At 36.6% G+C, this 21,020-nt stretch overlaps 1 protein-coding gene and 1 long non-coding RNA gene across 3 annotated transcripts in view; both read left to right on the top strand.

The window, feature by feature from the left end:
• arhgap36 (Rho GTPase activating protein 36) overlaps positions 1–21,020 on the top strand; it is a gene marked incomplete at its 3' end in the record, with an annotated part of 103,097 nt that overhangs the window by 70,556 nt on the left and 11,521 nt on the right. For both annotated transcript variants that reach the window (NM_001351681.2, NM_001044906.2), the window contains 4 exon segments: positions 3,083–3,363; positions 11,091–11,289; positions 16,603–16,658; positions 20,118–20,268. In NM_001351681.2, coding sequence (NP_001338610.1) covers positions 3,083–3,363; positions 11,091–11,289; positions 16,603–16,658; positions 20,118–20,268 — 687 coding nt within the window.
• Positions 4,220–9,504, top strand: LOC147843196 (uncharacterized). Its single transcript, XR_015496235.1, has 3 exons — positions 4,220–6,364; positions 6,423–7,034; positions 7,104–9,504. It is a non-coding gene; the product is annotated as an uncharacterized LOC147843196 (long non-coding RNA).

Genomic DNA, 21,020 nt, shown 5'->3' with positions numbered 1-21,020 from the left:
TGCAGGATGAGGGACAAATAAATGCATAAGAAAACAGGCTTGTTTAGGCAGCCTTGTCAGTAGTCTGTCACTCATGAAATACAAGAGATATATTCTTTGTCAGGTCTTCAAGTTCTCTTTGAGATTATTTCAAACCACAAACCACAAAGTTGTAAATTTCTTCCAGATGTCAACTTACATAACTGTATCTTTGTGACGTCCTTGTTAAACCATCACTACTGAATGTCTTCCTTTGGGGAAGAGCGATAGTAAAATGGAAACTTATGAAAAGATTTTCCTTTGAGAGCTTGTGACTTTGTTTGCCAAAACAGTTGGGTGTGTTGCAGTTCCTGTAAACCCCTCATAGGCCTTTAAAGATTCGACAGAGATCATCTTCAAAAAATTAATAACAATAAAACCAGAATGTTTGCTCTAAGTGCCACTGAGGGGGGATTTCTGGCTCAGTGCTGGAGAAAACAATACCAATTTAAAAAAAAAATGTTCAACAGATACTGACATTGGTCAGTTGCATACAGCACGAGACAGTTCTAGCTAGTTTTTGTGCATTAAATTAATTTTACTGAACAAGGATTGAATCTATTTATCGTTCGAGTTGAGATAAATAATAAAAAAAAACTATTTAAAGTCCAATGCTTTTGTGCCAGTGTTTGAGCTTACCAGCTGCTTTACTGACATCTTTTGTACATGTCGAGTTCAGACCGCTTGATTTTAGCCTTAATTTTGACTCACCAACAGTCTTTGAGAAATTGCCTGAACAACTGTCACAGGCAAATCAGTGCATGTTTGCATGAGTAACAATTACACAGTATGAACTATCAAACACGCGTTCTGATGAGTCAAAATCATGTCGTGTGAAATTCTGATTCTGATTGAAAATAACATCAGCGATTGCCTACAGCCAATAAGAGAGCAGCATCCACTAGTGTGGTAGACCTTGCGTTGTTGCCATGTCACTTCTTGCATGTGTTTGGTTGTGAGATGTAGTTTGTGGACCAAGACAAAGTTGTGTGATTCTTCCTATTGTCAAGTCATGCAGTGTGAAATCCCTGTCACCAATCCATTCTACAGTGTAAACACAGTAGTAATGGATCGCTACCACAGATAGACATGCAGTGTGAGAACATCTGTGATGCAACTACTTTGAAAGATATGCAGTCTGAACTCAGCATTAGGTGCAGGTGTAATTTTTTTAGATTATATTTAGCTTTGTAAAATTATCTTATGCTGTGTTCACACCAGATGCGAAAAGCGCAGATAAATCATGATATTCGCACGTAAACAGCCGCGTCAACATTTAAGTTTACTCGCTTCATTCGTGCGTCAAACCTGCTTCATTTGCGCGTCAAATACTCTTCATTTGCACGTCAAATTCACTTCAGAACAGATGCGGATTCGTGTGATGGGCAGGGCTTCTGTCTGTCTTGTGACTCTAGCTTTGTTGCTAAATGGCTAACATGGATTTTATTTTGAAAATAACAGTGTTTATGTGCTTTATAAAGGCTGAAAAACAGCGTTGATACGTTAAGGGCCGTGTCTGAGTACACTAGATCCTTTCAGAGGTGCATCCAGCTCTGTGAGCTCATAAACTTCTCTAGTATCTTAACCTGGATGATGGAGGCTTGAAAGGTGCTTCTGACTGAGTCAAGCCCAGTTTGATGAACTGTTGTCAGTGTCGGCTGGAGGATTTCCCCAGAGACACCAACAACAGGTGCTACGTCACAATCATGCCCCCACAAGAGTAAGCTCCTGATTGGTTAATGTGGCGCGAATGTCGGATTAAGTTCAGATTTTTTAACTCGAGCGATTCGCGTTAAGTAGGATCAAAAGATGTGCAACTCATTGACTCCATGTAATGAATTAAAAATTGGAATCTGCCTTTTTCATATTCCTTCTGATGTGCTGATATCTAAAAAAAATAATCTAATATTGGCTGATATGTATCGGCAGCTGAAATATTGGTGTATCCAAAAAAAGAAGTTTGCCTTTAAGAAGATTTGTATTAATCTTGAAATTCACAGGCACAAAATAAGTTGTGTAAAATGTGTAATAAATTGATTTCCCAGAGATGGGTATGCTGGAAGGGCATCTGCTGTGTAAAAACGTGCTGGATAAGTTGGTGGTTCATTCCAATGTGGGAACTCTGGATTTACTGACTAAGCCAAGAAAATGAATGAATGTGTAATAAATTGAACACTTAAATGCTTATTATTTTCCTTTGTGATCTTCTATATATATATCTTATAAAATGTAGTTATTTTCTTATAGTCTAAAAACTGAAGCAAAATAACCCAGAATTGCAAAGCAGTAACTAAATGACAATGCTTTTCCTGTACTCTCTTGAATTAAATTAAAGTATATTGCAACACATACAAGATAAAAGAAATTGCAACATATTTCCTATTGGGAAATGGCTAAATGTGCCTTCTCTTTTAATAAAAACGACTTACAATGTAAGCAGGTGCAAAACTAATGTTGTAGAAGCTCAGTAAAGTGTGCTTAAGTGACACCACAGACTCTGAAGATGAAAATAGCTTGCTTGTGGGCTGATGATGAGTTTGAGGTTATTGTAATGACACTTTGCAGAGTCATTGTTCACCAAAACAAAACAGAGTTTGACACGTTTACCATCCACTCCCTTCCTGAACTGTAGTAGCTGCATCGCTTCAAAACGTTTGACATCTTAAATTGGTTAATACATGTGGTAATGGATCTAGAAATAAATAAATACATAAATACACTTCATTTTGATGGTCCGTTTGTTGAATTTAAGTTCAGTAACACTGCATCTACATGCCAACTAATTCTCACTAGATTATAAGTAGACTGTTAGGTTGAGGTAAGTGTAAGTTGACATGCTCTTGCAAGGTTTCTTATAGTCAGTTAAATGTCTGTTGAAGGAGCATATCAACAGATATTAAGCAGACAGTCTACTAATACTCAAATAGACCATCAAAATAAAGTGTAGCCAAAATAAACTAGTAAACTGGATAGTTCATGAAAATAATCTAAATGTCAAAATATGTATTGATATAAATGATCTGTAGTCCAACTGTTAAGTCCCTCTATTTATATTCTTCCACAGAGTCTGCACCCAAAGCATTCAGCATCCCTCTCTCCCAGGTAATCGCAAATGATCTGGCATACAAGCAGCGGCAGGATGCCCTGAAAGAGAGCCGACGGGACTGTCTGGACCTGGAGGCCAGTGTTCTTCACTTCCGGGCAGAGAAATGGCAGCAGAATGGAAATCGTCCGCTGGGGAATACAGTATTATCACCTGGTGCTGCTTCATCACCGGTGCTGGAGCTCCACAGCAAACCTCCTTCATCTGCGTTCATGGACAACACCTCACGCACACACCGACGGGTGAGGCAAACAGTGTTATTTGTAAAGTGGACATATTATAAAAAATAAAACTTTGTCTGTTTAATTGGATCCTAAAAACATGTTTTTTTCCCAATTTCTGTTTAACAGAATTAATCAGGTAAACTAGGCAGGTTAGGGTAATTAGGCAAGTTATTGTATAACGATGGTTTGTTTTGTAGATTATCGAGAAAAAAAATATAGCTTGAAGGGGCTAATATTTTGTCCCTAAAATGGTGTTTAGAAAATTTAAAACTGCTTTTATTTTAGCCGAAATAAAACAAATAAGACTTTTTCCAGAAGAAAAAATATTATCAGACATACTGTGAAAATGTCCTTGCTCCATTAAACATTATTTGGGAAATATTTAAAAAAAGAAGAAAAAAAATCAAAGGGGGCTAATAATTCTGACTTCATCTGTATATATAATAACTATAAATAATATACCCTGTAAAAAATATCTGTTAATTAATAGTTTCCATATTTTGTGTTTTCTGCTACTTTACAGTTGTAAATTGCATTATAGGATGTTGATGTCTGCTCTGTCTAATTTTTATTGTTATAGTTTAACAAAGCAACTTCTATCAATATTTTAGTAGTCTAAAATAATATAACGTAAAATAAATCATTTATAGAGAAATAGGTTTTGAACATAATGGATAAATATGTTTTTTGTAGCGTAATATAAAACACCTACCCAGACAATAGCAACTGAGCACCCGGAGGAAACCCATGCCAACATGGTGAGAACATGCAAACTCCACACAGAAATGCCAACTGGCCCAGCCGGGGCTTGAACCAGCGACCTTCTTGCTGTGAGGCGATCGTGTTACCCACTATGCCATCTAGACGCCCCCCAGACAATATATCATTTTCCAACTTTTCAAGATTAAAAGTTGTTGGAAGAAAGATTCCCAGAATGCGATTCAAAAGCCTAAATAAACGGGGGGAAATAATAAATTAAAAAATGAATTACAGAATACAGAAAACTGCAAATTTTTGTATATTTTTACAGTGTATATGTAATATAATACTGGTCTTTATAACGCTCTGGATTTCTTGAAAACAATCAGGGGTGGTCTCCATCGCAATCAAACTCCATGCATAAATGGGTCTGTTATTTTAAGATATAACGATGGAAATCACGACACAAAATTATAACTGTCATGAATGTCATAGTTCACAGACAACCACAGATCTCCACTCAGATAGATGGATGGATGGATGGATGGATGGATGGATGGATGGAAGGATGGATGGATGGATGAATGGATGGATGGATTGATAGTGTTGAGGTCTTTTCTTTCTTCAAAGACAAGCCAAGTCTGATGGTTTTGATTCCAGTTCTTTATTGTCAAGAACAAAGGAGATTATTCAGGAGACCCCTAGCAGCATCTCTGCCTAAAAAATCTGCCTCTCTGATGCCCCAGCCTGCTTATATCCTCTTTTGCAGCTGTTTTTCTTTTTCATTGGTTCATATTTGTCACACAGGATCAGAGATTGTTTCAACCCCCAAAATGGAACCTTCTACAATTTATGTCTTGTCCATACATATTGGACTGTTTCAATAGGTGTTTCCCCTTTTTTCATGCATTCCTTGTGACATCTTTGTTGTTTATTCAAGCCATCTCCTCTCTCTAACTCTACATAACTCCTTGGTTATTTTAATGGTTTATAATGGTATATTCTAATGGCATACAAAAAGTTTATACACATACAGTTTGGTTAAATAGGTTAACTTCATATTTGAAGAGTAAAAAATCCACTTCAATAGATAGATAATATTCTGTTCATTTATCTTTAAAATAAAACACATCATAGGATAGCTAATAAATCATTAGCAATAAGCATTATGGCCATTCAAAGAGTGCTTAAAGCTCTGAAAAAAGGAAAGTCAGGATACCAAGGTTACACAGGTTTGTTTCAGTAAAGTTATTCCATTACAAAATTATACAATGATCAAAATGACTACCTTGTTAATCTGCATGTTTACAATCACAAGTCAGTACCAACACTTTGTGCTTTACTTCACATCCAGAACAAGTATGTCACTTCAAATATCCAAATGTTCTTTCTAAATGTTCTTGTTGACAAGATGTGCTAATGTGGCTTAAGTGACCATTATCTCTAATGTAGACCAAGTGTCTGTACTTTGCACCTCGCTTAAACTAATCTAAGATGATTTAGCCAATATATCTTTTAATCTGGATAACTGATCTCTGGTTAATTTGGTTTTTCAGTTAAGTTTGTGAATCACATTACCATATATGGATAAATGAACTGATCTGAGATCACTCCGTGAACTTGTGATTGTTGTATAGGACAGCTCTATCATCCTCGCTATCATGATCAGGAATGCTGCAAGACTGGCTGACAGCAAGACAACAGCGGCCTCTAATTAGTATTCAGTTATCAGCCATGTGAGCAAACGACAACACTTGTAGTAAATGAAATAGTTTGTTAAATATTTCGCAAGAACTTTCCAAATTTGTACTATTTGTACAAGCTTCACACTTTCATGTGTCTAGAGTACATTTTTAGCCATTTATTTAGTTTTACTCTTAGTGACCATATTTAAGTTTCTTGATGTCATTGTGTAAGCCATAACTGGCTATTTAAACTGTTTTTAAAAAGAATAAAATGCTATTTGAGAAGCGTCTATATCTCTTGCAATGCATCAAATTACCCACTTACCAGCTGTAAATGCTGCATGTGCATGACTCCTGTAAATTATATATTATATCATATATATGTATTTAAAAGGTCCATATTGATCATTTAGTAGTATATACACTCACCGGCCACTTTATTAGGTACACCTGTCCAACTGCTTGTTAATGGAAATTTCTAATCAGCCAAGCACATGGCGGCAACTCAATGAATTTAGGCATGTAGACATGGTCAAGGCGATCTGCTGGAGTTCAAAGCGAGCATTAGAATGAGGAAGAAAGGGGATTTAAGTGACCTTGAACGCGGCATGGTTGTTGGTAGTATTTCAGAAACTGCTGATCTATTGGGATTTTCACGCACAACCATCTCTAGGGTTTACAGAGAATGGCCAGAAAAAGAGAAAATATCCAGTGAGCGGCAGTTCTGTGGGCGCAAATGCCTTGTTGATGCCAGAGGTCAGAGGAGAATGGCTAGACTGGTTCCAGCTGATAGAAAGGCAACAGTAACTCTAATAACCACTCGATAACCGAGGTCTGCAGATAAGTATCCAACATTGAGGCGGATGGACATGACAATGAGTTCAAATGGCCTCCACAATCACCAGAACTCAATCCAATAGAGCAGCTTTGGGATGTGGTGGAACTGGAGATTCACATCATGGATGTGCAGCCCACAAATCTGCTGCAACTGCATGATGCTATCATGTTAATATGGAGCAAAATCTCTGAGGAATATTTCCAGTACCTTGTTAAATCTATGCCATGAAGGATTAAGGCAGTTCTGAAGGCATAAGTGAGTCCAACCCGGTACTAGTAAGGTGTACCTAATAAAGTGGCTGGTGAGTGTATTAGTGCTTAAGTGAAGTTTATTCATAAACTAATTTCGAGAGGATCACGTGCTTATGATTTATCAAGGCCGGTCCCGTATTTGCTAATCACTATCTTCCAATCATATGAGCCCTAAGCTACTATAAATAACCACAGTTTTTAGTTCATTTCATCTCCGTTTGGAAGAAACCCCCCTCCTCCCCTATTCTCCTCCTTTACCTCTGATTGGGTGGCACGGCGGCCCAGAGGTTAGCACTGTGAGCCCCACAGCAAGAACACTGCCGGCCCTGGTCCCATAGGGCTGGTGGGTGTTTCTGTGAGGAGTTTGTATGTTCTCCCCATGTCCGCGTGGGTTTTCCCTGGGTTCTCCGGTTTCCTCCCACCATCCAAAGACATTCAACATGTATAACAATCAAGCATTTCTCTAACCCCTTTTGTTCCCTTAGCTACCGCAGCCGGGGAGTTCTGAGATCCACCGAGCTCAGGCTCCCCTCTCGCTCTGCCAACGAGAGAAAGCCCCGGGCTCGAGGATCCCTTGAGCTCGGGGCTCTCTCCCGGGACAGCATGCCAAACAAGCTTTTATAAATCATCAGCTAAGTGTGAACTCTTGAAAATGTACATTTTACAAAACTCTTCTCTTTGGATGCCTTGAAAAGATACTATGCCATGACATTTTTTGCACCTTATATTTCAGAGTGTAGATTATATAACAGTTTTAAATTACTTAAAAATTGTTAAATATTGTTATTTTACCAAATTTAATACAGCAAAAAATGTCAGCAGTACTTTAAGTAAAACGTTTTGCCTGTAATGGCAACCTAATCCTGTTTGTATGAAATGAGCCTGATCTCTAGCAGGTTTGAGCTTACAGACCTGTTGCTATGACAACAACTGCTGGATGAGTTTTGAAGAATAAAACTATCCTGGATTGTGTCAAACCATCAATAATAAAATCCAGCTAACTGACTAATCCACGATGGATGAACATGTTATCCACTATTAATCTTTTCTGACATTCTGGCTGTGCAGGATTTGATTGTTTTATTGTTTCTGTCAGAATGTTGTGTAAAGGCTCCAGCTCTGCCCTGTTCCGGAAAGCAGCAGCTTATTTGCATTTAAAGCAACACACACATTTTTTTTATCCTCAAATAAGGGCAAATTTGACAAGCTATGATAAATGATCTGTGGAGTTTTTGATCGGAGACATCACAGAAAGAATCTTATGAAAAGGGGCATAAAGAGTCATCTTTAAATGATACGAACAACTGAATCAAAACCAAACATATAGCTAAATACGATCTATAAATACAATTTGGGTAGTTTCTGTCGTTGAAATTTCTATCATCAGTTACTTATCCTTTACTTTTTCAAACCTGTTTGAGTTTCTTTCAGTTTTTGACACAGAAGAAAATATTTTGAAGAACGCTGAGACACTGACATCCATAGTGTTTGCTTTTTTACTATGAAAGGCAATCGTTGCAGGTTTTCAGCTTTCTTCAAAATATCTTCTTTTGTGTTTAAAAGAAGGAAACTCATTCCAAAAACCACTTGAGGGTGAGTAAATAAATTAAATTTGGGTGAACTACCACTTTATTGTGATTGTGATTATTTAAATAAGAGTACAGAGATCATGTTGAACTTCTAACCCTAAAAACATCTGCAACTCCTTACACATAACATCAATGAAGGCTCATCTCTAGAGCTGACAGTTATACATGATAACGCAGTTATATCTGCTGTTACCTTAAGATATTATTGCTGACGTCTCATACATGGGCAATATGATGAGAGGACACTATCTTTCAGCACACATAATTCAGAGCCAGTAAAAACTGTTTGCTATCACTAACCTGCCATCGTTTCATTCAAATTCCCCATGGGCAAGTGCTGATATGGTACATCTCACAGATAAAATCCTGGCAGAGGCTTCTAAGTGTGCAACTCATAAAAAATGCAAAAAATAGATTTTCTCATTTGTACTGTCAAGAAAACACACACACATGCACACAGACACAGACTTGTTCCTATGTCATGCAGCGGACTCTCATAAACGTTATGATGTTTCTACACAAACCATAAATTGTTCCCGTTTACCCATAAACCCAACACTTATAGGAAACAATCAGTATTTTAACCTTTTCTAAATACTTCATTCAGTGTGATTTATATGTAACCTCAATTTTGATTCCCACGGTGACACAAGTCCCAAGGTTTAAGTCCATGCTGGGATATAAAAACATTTCACACACACATGCATACATAACACATAAATCATGAGTCACTTGTTTCTTTGCATTTTAGGATATTTTAAAATATACTGATGTTTTTCAAAATGTTTGTTGTTAAAATGGTATCTTAATAATTTTTAAAGAGTTGTCATTAAATCAAAAAATACATTTGATTTAAATACAATTTTAATGCAATAAATAATCAATTAATTTATATTTTATGCTTTCCTGATTATTCGAAGCTTGGCAAATTTTTAGCTAAAACAGTATTAAATACATCAACAAACCTGCTGTGTTCATTAAAAATTATGTCTAAGTTGGCAAACAAATAAATACACACCAAAAATAATAGATAAATGAAAAACAGAACTCCCACACATTGAACTGAACCAGGATGAAAACGTATTTGCCTACATTGTAAGAAAAAAAAAACACACAAAAAAAATCTAATTCTGAAAAAGTTCAACCACATTATTCGTATAGTTTTTAATACTGCCTACACACGTACATGTTCAAGTTTACATGGTAACAAGTCAGGTTTGAGGAGTAAATGAAATGAAGCTGGACCAGATTTTTTTTGCTAGTGTACATAGTAATTCAAATATTTCAAATACTTGGGGCTATCAGTATATCTGTAAGGTCATTTTAAGTTAACCCAATGTTTACTACTTTAAATAGTATTGAAATAATACAATTACAACTATAATCCAAGCACACTGATTTTAGCATAAACTTTACTTAAGGGCACTTTTGATGAAAATCATCTTTTGTAAGCTGTTTGGACAGAACTGTATGAAGGTATAGTGTGTCCACAGTCATATTGGGGTGATATAAACACAACAAGTCTCTTTTTTAAAAATTTCCTGACATTAAAATAGGACCCAAATCCCAGTGATTTTGAGGCCCACTGCAATGTTACATAGGAGTGCGAATTTCCCCACTCACCAAATTGATTGACAGGCACCATGTTTCTATAATAACATGTACACACATGACCACTTAACATTTTTTGCAAATAAACTGGATTTAAAATATTTGTTCTAACTCTCTGTGTTTTTTTATAAGTTTTATAAGTTTAAAACAGAGCATGTTTGTAATTAGGACAGTAAAATTGATATGTATTCTCAACCGCTACAATGACCACAGCCGCATGGTGTCAGTAAACGCTAATATGCCTGTGTGTGTGTGTACTGCAAACGGCATTTGTGTGAGACTCATCATTTCAAAAAGGCTTGAACAAACTCCACTGCAAATACATCAAATAAACTTGCTTAGTATTTTTGACTAATGAGCTGTATTTCAGCCTCATCCGTGTCAGTCTCTGTCACTGACTGCTGTTTATCTAACGTAATGCATGATGAGATGCAGCTCATTTTCATTTAAAGCCACAGGCTACAAAAACAGCTACAGTATACTCAGCTAAATGGGCAAATTCTGGAAGCTATAATAAATAGTCTGATGGTATTTTGCGCTTTCTGGAGACAGCAAAGGCTTATCTTACATCTCGTAAAAAAGTAAAAATAGGTGCCCTTTAAGTATACAATGAACTTATGTTTTATAAAGATGTTCGCTCAACTGGCTCAGTTGGCAGTGGCATCAGTCAGCATGGCTCAGGTTGTTGTTTTGATGGCGTGCGGGTGCTTTCCATTCCTCTCTCAGCATGACTGAGACATCATCTCTCTATGGGTGGCTCCATATCAGCAGGAGGGAGTGCGATTTTTAGTCCGTGCCTCTGCCAAATCAAACTCTCCATTCTGTCCGCCCAAACATGGAGAGAGAAAGGAAAAAGAACAGATAACAGGGATATTCACTCATCTCTGTGATGACTTTCGAAAAAACTTTTATGAAAATCTGCTTACATTTCTTCTTGATTTACTGATTTTTCTTCACACACCAGTGTGACAGAGTTACATAATTATTTGTAAATGGAAAAGGCTTTTACTCAAATATATGTTGACCTTTCATTTTGACCATTATAAATGTTTTATTTTTCTCTCTTTCTCAGGGAGGGATGTCGGTGGACTCCATCTCTGATATGGTGGAGAGTCAGTCCAGATTACTAGAAGCTCTGCAGCTCTCTCACCCCAATGAGCTGGAGATGAAGAAGGCAGCGGGTCGCACACAGGCCAAACTCAGTCTCAACCCAATCTACAGGCAGGTTCCCCGCGTGGTGGAGCGTTGCTGTAACCACATACAGACCTACGGTGAGCAGCAAACAGCATTACAGTACAACACACCACTGGATTTGATTTGGCACAGGAAGCTAAATTCATAGCTTACATTATTCAGTTAGTTATGTCTATTCTTACACACTGTATGTCAAGTTTTAAAAACACATTTTGAGATGAGTATGTGAAATGATTGAGCACGGCTGGCCTCTCATCCGTAATCAGCAATAATCTAATCAGATTGATTCAAGCTTACATTATAGAGATCAAGACTGTGTCCGAAACCGCATACTTTCATACTATATAGTATGCTAAAATCAGTATGCGAGCCGGAAGACTTACTACTTCCGGCGAGATTCTAGAGTGCGCATCCCATGCACGCTGTGCTATCCCATGATGCCCCGCGCGCGAATTCATGAATGGGAGTAAAGCGACGCAATTGATGCAGGTAGGTCACGTGACCATGACAAAATGGCAGATGTAGTACGTCTGAATTCCATTCATACTTTTCACGTTCATACTGTATAGAACGAACTTTTCTAACGGCCGAGTAGTAGGTTTAAATCCAAATGCAGTACCTACTGAGAAGTAGGTGGTTTCGGACACAGCCCAATTTCACCCTACTACCTGCTCTTCGTTTTGGAAGAATCCCCCCTTCCACCCCATCTCCTCTTTTTCCTCGCTTTACCAGGGGGAGCTCTCAAGACCTACCTGATCTCGGACACCCTTACATGCTTATTGACCAGACGGGAGCCCTGGGCTCAAATATCTCCAAGCTCAGGGTTTTCTCCCGTAACAGCATACCAAACTTGCTCATAGCTTCAAGCAATGTCTAAGTGTGAACTCTTGAAATTTAATATTGTACATTTTTACCTTTTTAAGAACACAAACATCATACAATTATTTTCCCCCGTAGATCACTATGGAATATCCAAAGTTTCAACCAGTAAACATTTAATGATAATTTCACAACCCTCTCTCACGTGCTGTGCATGCTATTTCAAACCAAATATTCAGAGTAGCATGTTAAACAACATAGGTAGCGCCTCACGGGCTGTCATTGTTTAAAAATGACCCAATGTGAATATAAAACCAACTTCACCTTAGTAAAGCAGGCTAGGTGGAAAAGCGTTGTTTACTGATGTTCTGTTGTTGAACTGAATAAAACTCTACATTATCGATGCTGTAAAAGGACCTTATGAAACTGAAAATAGTCATATCAGTCTTTTGCTAAGAGATTTCAGTGGCTGAACAACACTTAAAAGTTAAACCATTCCTAACAACAACACATTCTACATCAGCTTTGTGTGAAGCTAAATAACTTTTAAAACAGAACATTACCTGTCTAAAAGAAATACTTCAGCCATGGTGTCATCCTTTGGCCAGCGTGCAAAACTAACTTCATTATTGATTCAGGATTTTAAAAAGTTTTAATTAAGCATTTGTTTTGCTCTCTCTGTCTCTCAATAATGTCCAACTGCAGGTGTGGTAAAAGTGCGTCCCGGCAAATTGGTGGATCTGTATGAATGGCTGCAGATGTTCAAACTTACATTTGTTGACAGACAGTGTGTGTGTGGGTGTGTGTGTGTGTGTGTGTGTGTGTATGCATGTGTGTGTGTGTGTGTGTGTGTGCAGTCCTTTACTGACAGCTGTGTGTGTGGATCTTGTCGGAAAATATGGCAAAAAGTTTTGCATGACGATGTTTACTAATCGCAGTGTTTACTTCAATAGTGCCACTAATATCGGCATACTCCACATGTCTTAATTCCATTTCTGTTTAGTTATGACTTTAGTCGGATCAAGGTGATCAAAAATATCTTTTTTAAGCCTATTTAGGCCTACAGTTCAAAATTCATGTTTAACTGAATAAACAGTTAGTAAACACAAGTACATTTTACTGAACTTTATTTATTTTCATCACTAATTATCATAGTAGAACAGTTTCTCAAGCAGTTTGTGATGCATTTTGGAAACAGGAGATGAGCCCCTGGTTTAATGCGCCACCTGGCTTGAGAAACCCGTTCTCAAAGACGTATTATTTGGGTAGCAGTGGCACACAAATTCTGAATGCCTTTGGCAGAATTCATATGAGCCATTTTAATCTAGATTAAATTCAAGATTAATCTAGATTAAAAAAAAACAATTATTCTATCCCCACCTATAATATAAACACATTTAGATCATTTACTTTAATCATTACTATTGAAATGTGAAGAGACTTTGAACCAGCACAACAAAAAATGTTTCTGAAGACAATCACCTACTGCACCTTTATTGGTCATCAGCACCTTAAATGATGAAAGTTTTTTATATTTTGATAAAACAAAAATATGAACATTTATATGTATTTATATATGTATTAAATTATCTTTGCATCAATTTACAAAAAAACTCACTCTGCGAGGTGTTTCTAATGCAGCTTTTAGAGACTGGACAGAAAAATTGACATGATTTTCTCCTCTGGCTGCTGTCATCAGTCTCACACAATTTTTTTTTTCCTTTTTTCTGGCAGCCTTAATAACACCATTGTAGAGTTTTTCTTTCATTATTTCAGCAAATTGGATTGTAAAAAAAATATTTGTTGTACTCTCCCATTCACTGTGCTCTAAGTTTACATAACTATCACAATTCCTGCTACTGAAAAACCCGGAAATGTGAAAAGGGTCCTCCTAGTAATATTAAAGTAAACAATTAATCAAAGTTAATCCACTGAAAAAAAAAACTGTTTTCATAATCTCGAATCAAATTTTACGTCAGTAAATCTTATGTCAGTCAGATGACTTGGGTGGAATATGCTTAGCCAGGCCCTTTTAAATGTTAGTTTGCAGCGAGTAAAAGATGAGAGGTGGAGCTCAAAAATAAAACCCTGCATCCTACTCAATATTTCTTTTCGGTTGGAAATATGTCAATGTACATCACACAAATAAAAGTCTTTAACAATTTTCCGTTTATGCAGTCTTTCACAGGCATAGTGAAAACCTGGTTTATATTTGGTGTTTATGTTATCATTAAAACAAAACAAACAAACAAAAAAACACCTAAATGTGCATAATTGTGCCAGGAATATATTTTTAACCAAGAAATTGCTTAAAACTTTTGCTAGTGTTCAGATTTAGGGGTAAATGACACTTTTAACCAACATGAGCTCATTCTGAAAATGTAGCCCTTTATACATTTCTAGAGATGGAGAATTATGAAGCCAGAGGAACGTTTTGCTGCATTTCATCATACCGCTACGTGGCGGTATGACACCATTTCCTTTTTTAGCTTACCAGCTGACCGATTACCTCCGTATGGATGGCTTCCTCGCTGTTACCAGTTCGTCCAGTAGCTCGACATATACGATGGCAGCCGTGCAAATGGCACACGCAAGAGAAATTTGAGATCTGAAAAAGCATACACATCTGCCTCTGGTGGATTCACGAACACAAAAACTGAAAAAAACTTAGCTCCTGGGGCAAGTTTAGTGATCTGCAGAAATGTATACTGGTCTACGTAATCAGAATGAGCTTGGGTTGCTTTTAACAACATTTAATCCTAATAAAGTGTCTACTTAAATGTTAATTCCGTGAAGTAACGGAGTAAGTTGCTCTATTCTGCTCTATTCAGAAGTTGCTCTATTCAGCCATTGCGCATATGAGATACTTTTAAGTAAAAGGAAAAACATTAATGTACTTAAAGGGACAGTTTACCTAAAAACTTAAATTTGCTGTTAATTTAGCCACCCTCAGGCCATCCAAGATTTAGGTGACTTCTTTCTTTTTCAAAACATTAAAGAAGAATTTTAAATGAATCTGTCTGGGTTAACCATCATGTTAATCTGACCTCTTTAAGGTATATAAAAACGAATAAGTGATCATACTAAGTGTTATTATATATACGACTTCTTGCTGACAAAAGAGATGGGGAAAAAAAGATTTAAAATAATAATTAAGTTTCGCCAAAGTCCCTTTAAGGCAAGTCATTTCACTCAGCGGCCATCTTCGAAACACCTCTCGGGCAGTATGCTCAGGCATTCTGTCTGAATGGGGAAACATCAAATTCTCCAAAACTACTTGCCAAGATTACGATTACAATTCATATTATGAATAACCAATAAAAATAAACAACAACTGTTTCTTTAGTTTCATTTTTAAATGTTCGTATCACACAAAATCTGCAGAAACTCACGTCTGGTCCGAGCCCCTGCCCTGGAGAATTGTCTTCTATAGCAATCGCTGATTGGCTCCTGTACTAGAAAGCGGGTTTTATTGACCATATATCGATTGCTGATTGGCTCCTGTACTAGAAGACGGTCTTCATTTGCCATATTGACAGTTACACTTTTTCCTATTCAAAAGTATACGAATGACTTGTCTTGTGTATTCTATGGTGTTTAGTTTCGCTATACGCGATCAAATGATTTGTGTAATATAACATTCAGAAATAACATTAAGACCATCTCGTAGCTTTAGACCACAAAACAGCAGCCACAAAGTGAAGTATTTTTTTTCTGAAGTGGAAGTAGGTCTTCTGTGATTTCTGGATATAAGATTTTGACATTGTCAGGATATATATGATGTCAGCATCAGGATATGATTTCGACAGAATATTCTCAGGGTTGTTCGTTTAATTTATGGCACAAAACTAGCTATTGGGCTGATACAACTTTATTCTTTGTTATTGTACCGATTTATTTCTATGCGTATTATTTATTATATACATATATTGTTTTGAACTAGCAAAAATTGTAATAAAAGTCACTTTTTTTATATCTAGAGTTCATCAAAAAGATGTCATATCTAAACTAGTAGAGATCATTTATTCATTTTCCTTCGACTGAGTCCCTTTATTCATCCGGGGTTGCCACCGCGGAATGAACCACTAACTTATCCTGCATATGTTTTACACAGCGGATGCTTTTTAGATGACCAACCTATACAATATATTGTTTTAAATTAAATTAGTGAATATCAGTGAAGTCAATAGTTGTCATTAAGCAGTATCTATGTTTGTACTGTCCTTTAAATTAATAGACTTTAATAAAATTTAAAAAAAAAGATCATTTGAAAACTTCAGGTGATGAAAATGTTGCTTTGATAAATATCTCGAACTAAGCATAGCATGTTAGAGCTACTGGATGTGAAATAAATCAACCTTTTATCCCCCCTCCCAGAAATTTAGATGAACTTATCTGAACACATCTTCTGCCTCATACTATTACACACCCTGCTTGGGTTACGAACAGAAGGTCAGTCAGATGAGATGACACCCAAAAAAAACACTAAAATAGATATAAAATCAGCACAGTGAAATATGATCCCAACACTTGTTTACTATCTCTCTCTCTCTCTCTTTGTCTCTCTCTAGGATTACAAACTTTGGGGATTTTCCGTGTCGGCAGCTCCAAGAAAAGAGTCCGTCAAGTAAGTTTGTCAGTTCCAGCTGCTCTCTAGAGTCAGTTTACAGCCACTGCATTATAAACAACATTTGTCTCTCTCACATGTGACATGCGCCCCCTGTCTTTCAAACTAAAACTGCAAAAATATGGCATTGCAGAGCAAAAACCTAGGAATACACTATACACCAATAAATACACCATGTTTACCAGACCTATGTTTCCTGGTACTTACATTACATTATTAAAATGTAAGAATTTGCATACTCCTACATGTCCCTTTTTTAGATATAAGTTTCACATATATCTGACATATGAGCTTTTTTAAGCAAAGAAAATAAGGAAGTATCATTTTATCACTGTTATCGCACTAGGAAATAGGGCTGCACGATATTGAAAAAATCTTATATTGCGATATTTAATTCTTTTTGTGATAAAATATTGTGATTTGAATACAGTTTCACAAGATGGTGTGGATAGATCTATTTGATGGTTTTCTGGGGAGCCTAACAGTATTCAGGTACAGAATTTGAATAATTAAAAAATGCTTCTTACTTTGTCTCATTTCTAGTCCAAATATCTAAAAATTCTTAGATCATGTAAAAATATTGTTTTGTTTTCAACTGCAGAAGAAATAAGTGAATATTAAGAGTTTTTGCTTAAAACAAGTAAAATGATCTGCCAGTGTGATTACAAAATAATCTTGTTTTTGCTTTGAAATGTAGATATTTGGACTAGAAACAAGACAAAATTTTTAAGTAAGAAAAGAATTATTAGCCCCCTTTGAATTTTATTTTATTTTTTTATATTTCCCGAATGATGTTTAACAGAGCAAGGGCATTTACTGTGATTTACATTTATCACAGTATGTCTGATAATATTTTTTCTTCTGGAGAAAGTCTTATTTGTTTTATTTCATCCAGAATAAAAGCAATTTCTAATTTTTTTAGACCATTTCAAGGTCAAAATTATTAGCCCCTTTAAGCTATATTTTTTGATAGTCTACAGGACAGACCATTGTTATACAATAATTTGCCTAATTACCCTAACCTGCCTAGTTAACCTAATTAACCTAGTTAAGCCTTTAAATGTCACTTTAAGCTGTATAGAAATGTCTTGAAAAATATCTAGTAAAATATTTTTTTTACTTTCACCATGGCAAAGATAAAATAAATCAGTTATTAGAAAAGAGTTATTAAAATTATTATGTTTAGAATTGTGTAGAAAAAAATCTTCTCTCCGTTAAACATAAAATGGGGGGGGGGGGGGAATAAACAACAGGGCTAATAATTCAGGGGGGCTAATAATTCAGATTTTATCTGTGATAAAAATTCAGATTTTAACCATATAAATGCAGTAATTAAATACAATTCTGTGGCTCCTGGTCAACTATAATTTAGACTCAACTTACATGTATTGAGATGTGACTATTGCGGACGCACGCATTGCTATATTGATGCTGAAACAATATATTGTGCAGCCATACTAGGAAACATTGTTGCCAATCAAAATCATTCATATGCCATACATAATAATGATCCTGAGTGTTGTAGATAACAGTCGCTGGTATGCTCTGATTCACATAATTTTTTGGAGTTCAGTTTAAACAAGATTTATACTAGAGGAAATAATGGTGTTTGAGACTTATTGTATGTAATATGCATGTACTGAACACTTATTATTAAACTAAGCCTAGGTATGGGGCTGCATAATTAATCAAAAAGAGATTATGATCTTCATTCGACCCCTCACATGATCTTAATTCTGCTTTTCTGCAATTCAGACGAATATATTTTCAAAGTCAAGAGAGAAGTGTAAAGGCGGTCGCACAAGTCTTCACATTGTTTTACATAAGTTGCTCAGCAACATGGACACCTTCAAATTGCATTGAAAGTGTCTCATATACTGTATTTATAAGGTATAATTCACTCAAAAATGTAATTTCTGTCTTCATGTAATGATGTATTCACGGCTGTGAAGTCACGCATGAGCTGACGCACTGTTTGTTTACTACCGTGAGGATGCACATGTGCCCGCCAGGTCAACTTTAGTGAACAGAATCTGCATAGGCTGTGAATAGCAGGTAATAAAGTAGCAAATAACATTCAGTTTGTTACAAACTGAACTCAAAGTGACGGCAGCCATGACATGAGCGCACTCAGTAGTGAAAGTGATACCGAATTTGATATGTTTTTTCTTTCAAAGCAAACCCAGATTGTTGTGCATGAGAATAAATGTTACTGGGTCAGTATAACTACTCTAGCCTATATAACGTTGAATAAAATGCAAGAGGGAATCTAATAATGACAAATGTCTCATTTTACCAGTGAATTTTTTTTTTTAATGTTCAATGACAGATTGCAAGCATATGTCTCAAACATAATAATTCATTTTTAGAATTATGAGTAATTATATTCTGATGACATCACTGTGAAATAACAATGTGACTATAAAAAATTTAGCATTTTAACCAACAGTAGATCTACACATAGGTCTAATATTATTATTGATGTTTTACCATAATGTGTTTGAGAATTAACAATTATAATAGCCTTCTCATATAATCTTTATTTTACATCTACAGAATCATGATAAAATCGTGATCTTGATTTTAGGCCAACAAAAAAAATCGTGATTCTCATTTTAGCCAGAATCGTGCAGCCCTACCTAGGTATAATGCATTTTTTATTCAATGGCAACTTTAAAGTGACTTTTAACTAATTTTGAGAAAGCTCTAGCACCCATTTTTCTTGTGCATACCTGATGCAGTGTATCTGTTTTTATTTGATAAGTACTTTTTTTACTTCTCTGGTTTATGCTAGCATCGCTTCCTTCTCCCTTTCTGAAAATATTTGTCTGGATGTGCACTTCAGTAAACCCACAGAAAGCAGGTTAATGTGCTGGACAAACTGACATGCAGGGCAGAAATCTAGCTGTAATAATCAGTTTATGCTTTTCATTTTTTGACCTTCCAATAAAAGGAAAACAAGTTAGCTTGTTCACCATATGACAATATTCATTGTCATCTTCATTCAATCATTCATTTTTTCCAGCTTAGTCCCTTTATTAATCAGGGGTCGCCACAGCGGAATGAACCCACACAGACACGGGGAGAACATGCAAACTCCACACAGAAATGTCAATTGGTCCAGCTGGGACTCAAACCAGCAACCTTCTTGCTGTGAGGCGACAGTGTTAACCTCTAAGCCACCTTGCTGCCTTCATTGCCATCCTAATAAGTATAATCAGAGTATAAATGTGCATGTAAACTCAATCAGACTCTAACCTGTACAGCGAATGTCTCAGATACTCTTCATAGCATGTGCAGCGTCTTGCTTTAATAGCTGACCTCAAACTGCCTGTGATTTGTGTGTGTTTATTGTACTGTGTTTAGACAGGAACAGGAAACCTGGGGTACTTGAGTCTCGTGTGTGGTGGCAGTATGTTTGATTGTGTTTCATCCCCCCGTGTCCGTGTGTGTTTTCAGCTGCGCGAGGACTTCGACAATGGGATAGACGTGGTGTTAGACGAGGAGCACAGTGTTCATGACGTGGCTGCATTACTGAAGGAGTTCCTGCGGGACATGCCGGACCCCCTGCTGCCACGAGAACTGTACCGGGCCTTCCTGCACGCTAACCGTACGAGCATATGATCATAAAGAAAAGCTCAATAAGTTCGAAGAGATCATAAACTGATTTTTGTTTTATGCTCTGAGGTCCACATTTAATAAGATTTGTACATAATAAGCATTATAATTTAGAAATAGGGCTTTATTCTATAGAAGACTTGGAAATACACTCATTGGCCATTTTTTTAGGTACAACTGTCCAACTGCTCGTTAACACAAATTTTAATCAGCCAATCACATGGCAGCAAACTGAGCATCAGAATGGGAAAAAAAGGTGATTTAAGTGAACATGGCATGGTTGTTGGTGGAAGACGGGCTGGTCTGAGTATTTCAGAAACTGCTGATCTACTGGAATTTTTATGCACAACCATGTCTAGGGTGTACAGAGAATGGTCCGAAAAAGAAAAAAATATCCAGTGAGCGGCAGTTCTGTGGGCGCAAATGCCTTGTTGATGCCAGAGGTCAGAGGAAAATGGCCTGACTGGTTAAAGCTGATAGAAAGGCAACAGTAACTCTAATAACCACTCGTTACAACCGAGGTCTGGAGAAGAGCATCTCTGAACACACAACACGTCCAACCTTGAAGCAGATGGGCTACAGCAGCAGAAGACCACACCCGGTGCCACTCCTGTCAGCTAAGAACAGGATACTGAGACTACAATTCACACAGGCTCAGCAAAACTGGACAAAAGAAGATTGGAAAATTGTTGCCTGGTCTGATGAGTCTCGATTTCTGCTGCAACATTTTTATGGTACGGTCAA

The sequence above is a fragment of the Danio rerio genome, chromosome 7, assembly GCF_052040795.2.
Source record: "Danio rerio strain M-AB ecotype USA chromosome 7, GRCz13ab, whole genome shotgun sequence".
Classification (NCBI taxonomy): Eukaryota; Metazoa; Chordata; class Actinopteri; order Cypriniformes; family Danionidae; genus Danio; species Danio rerio.
Note: the sequence above shows the minus strand (reverse complement) of the source record. Positions and strands in the feature narration are given on the sequence as shown.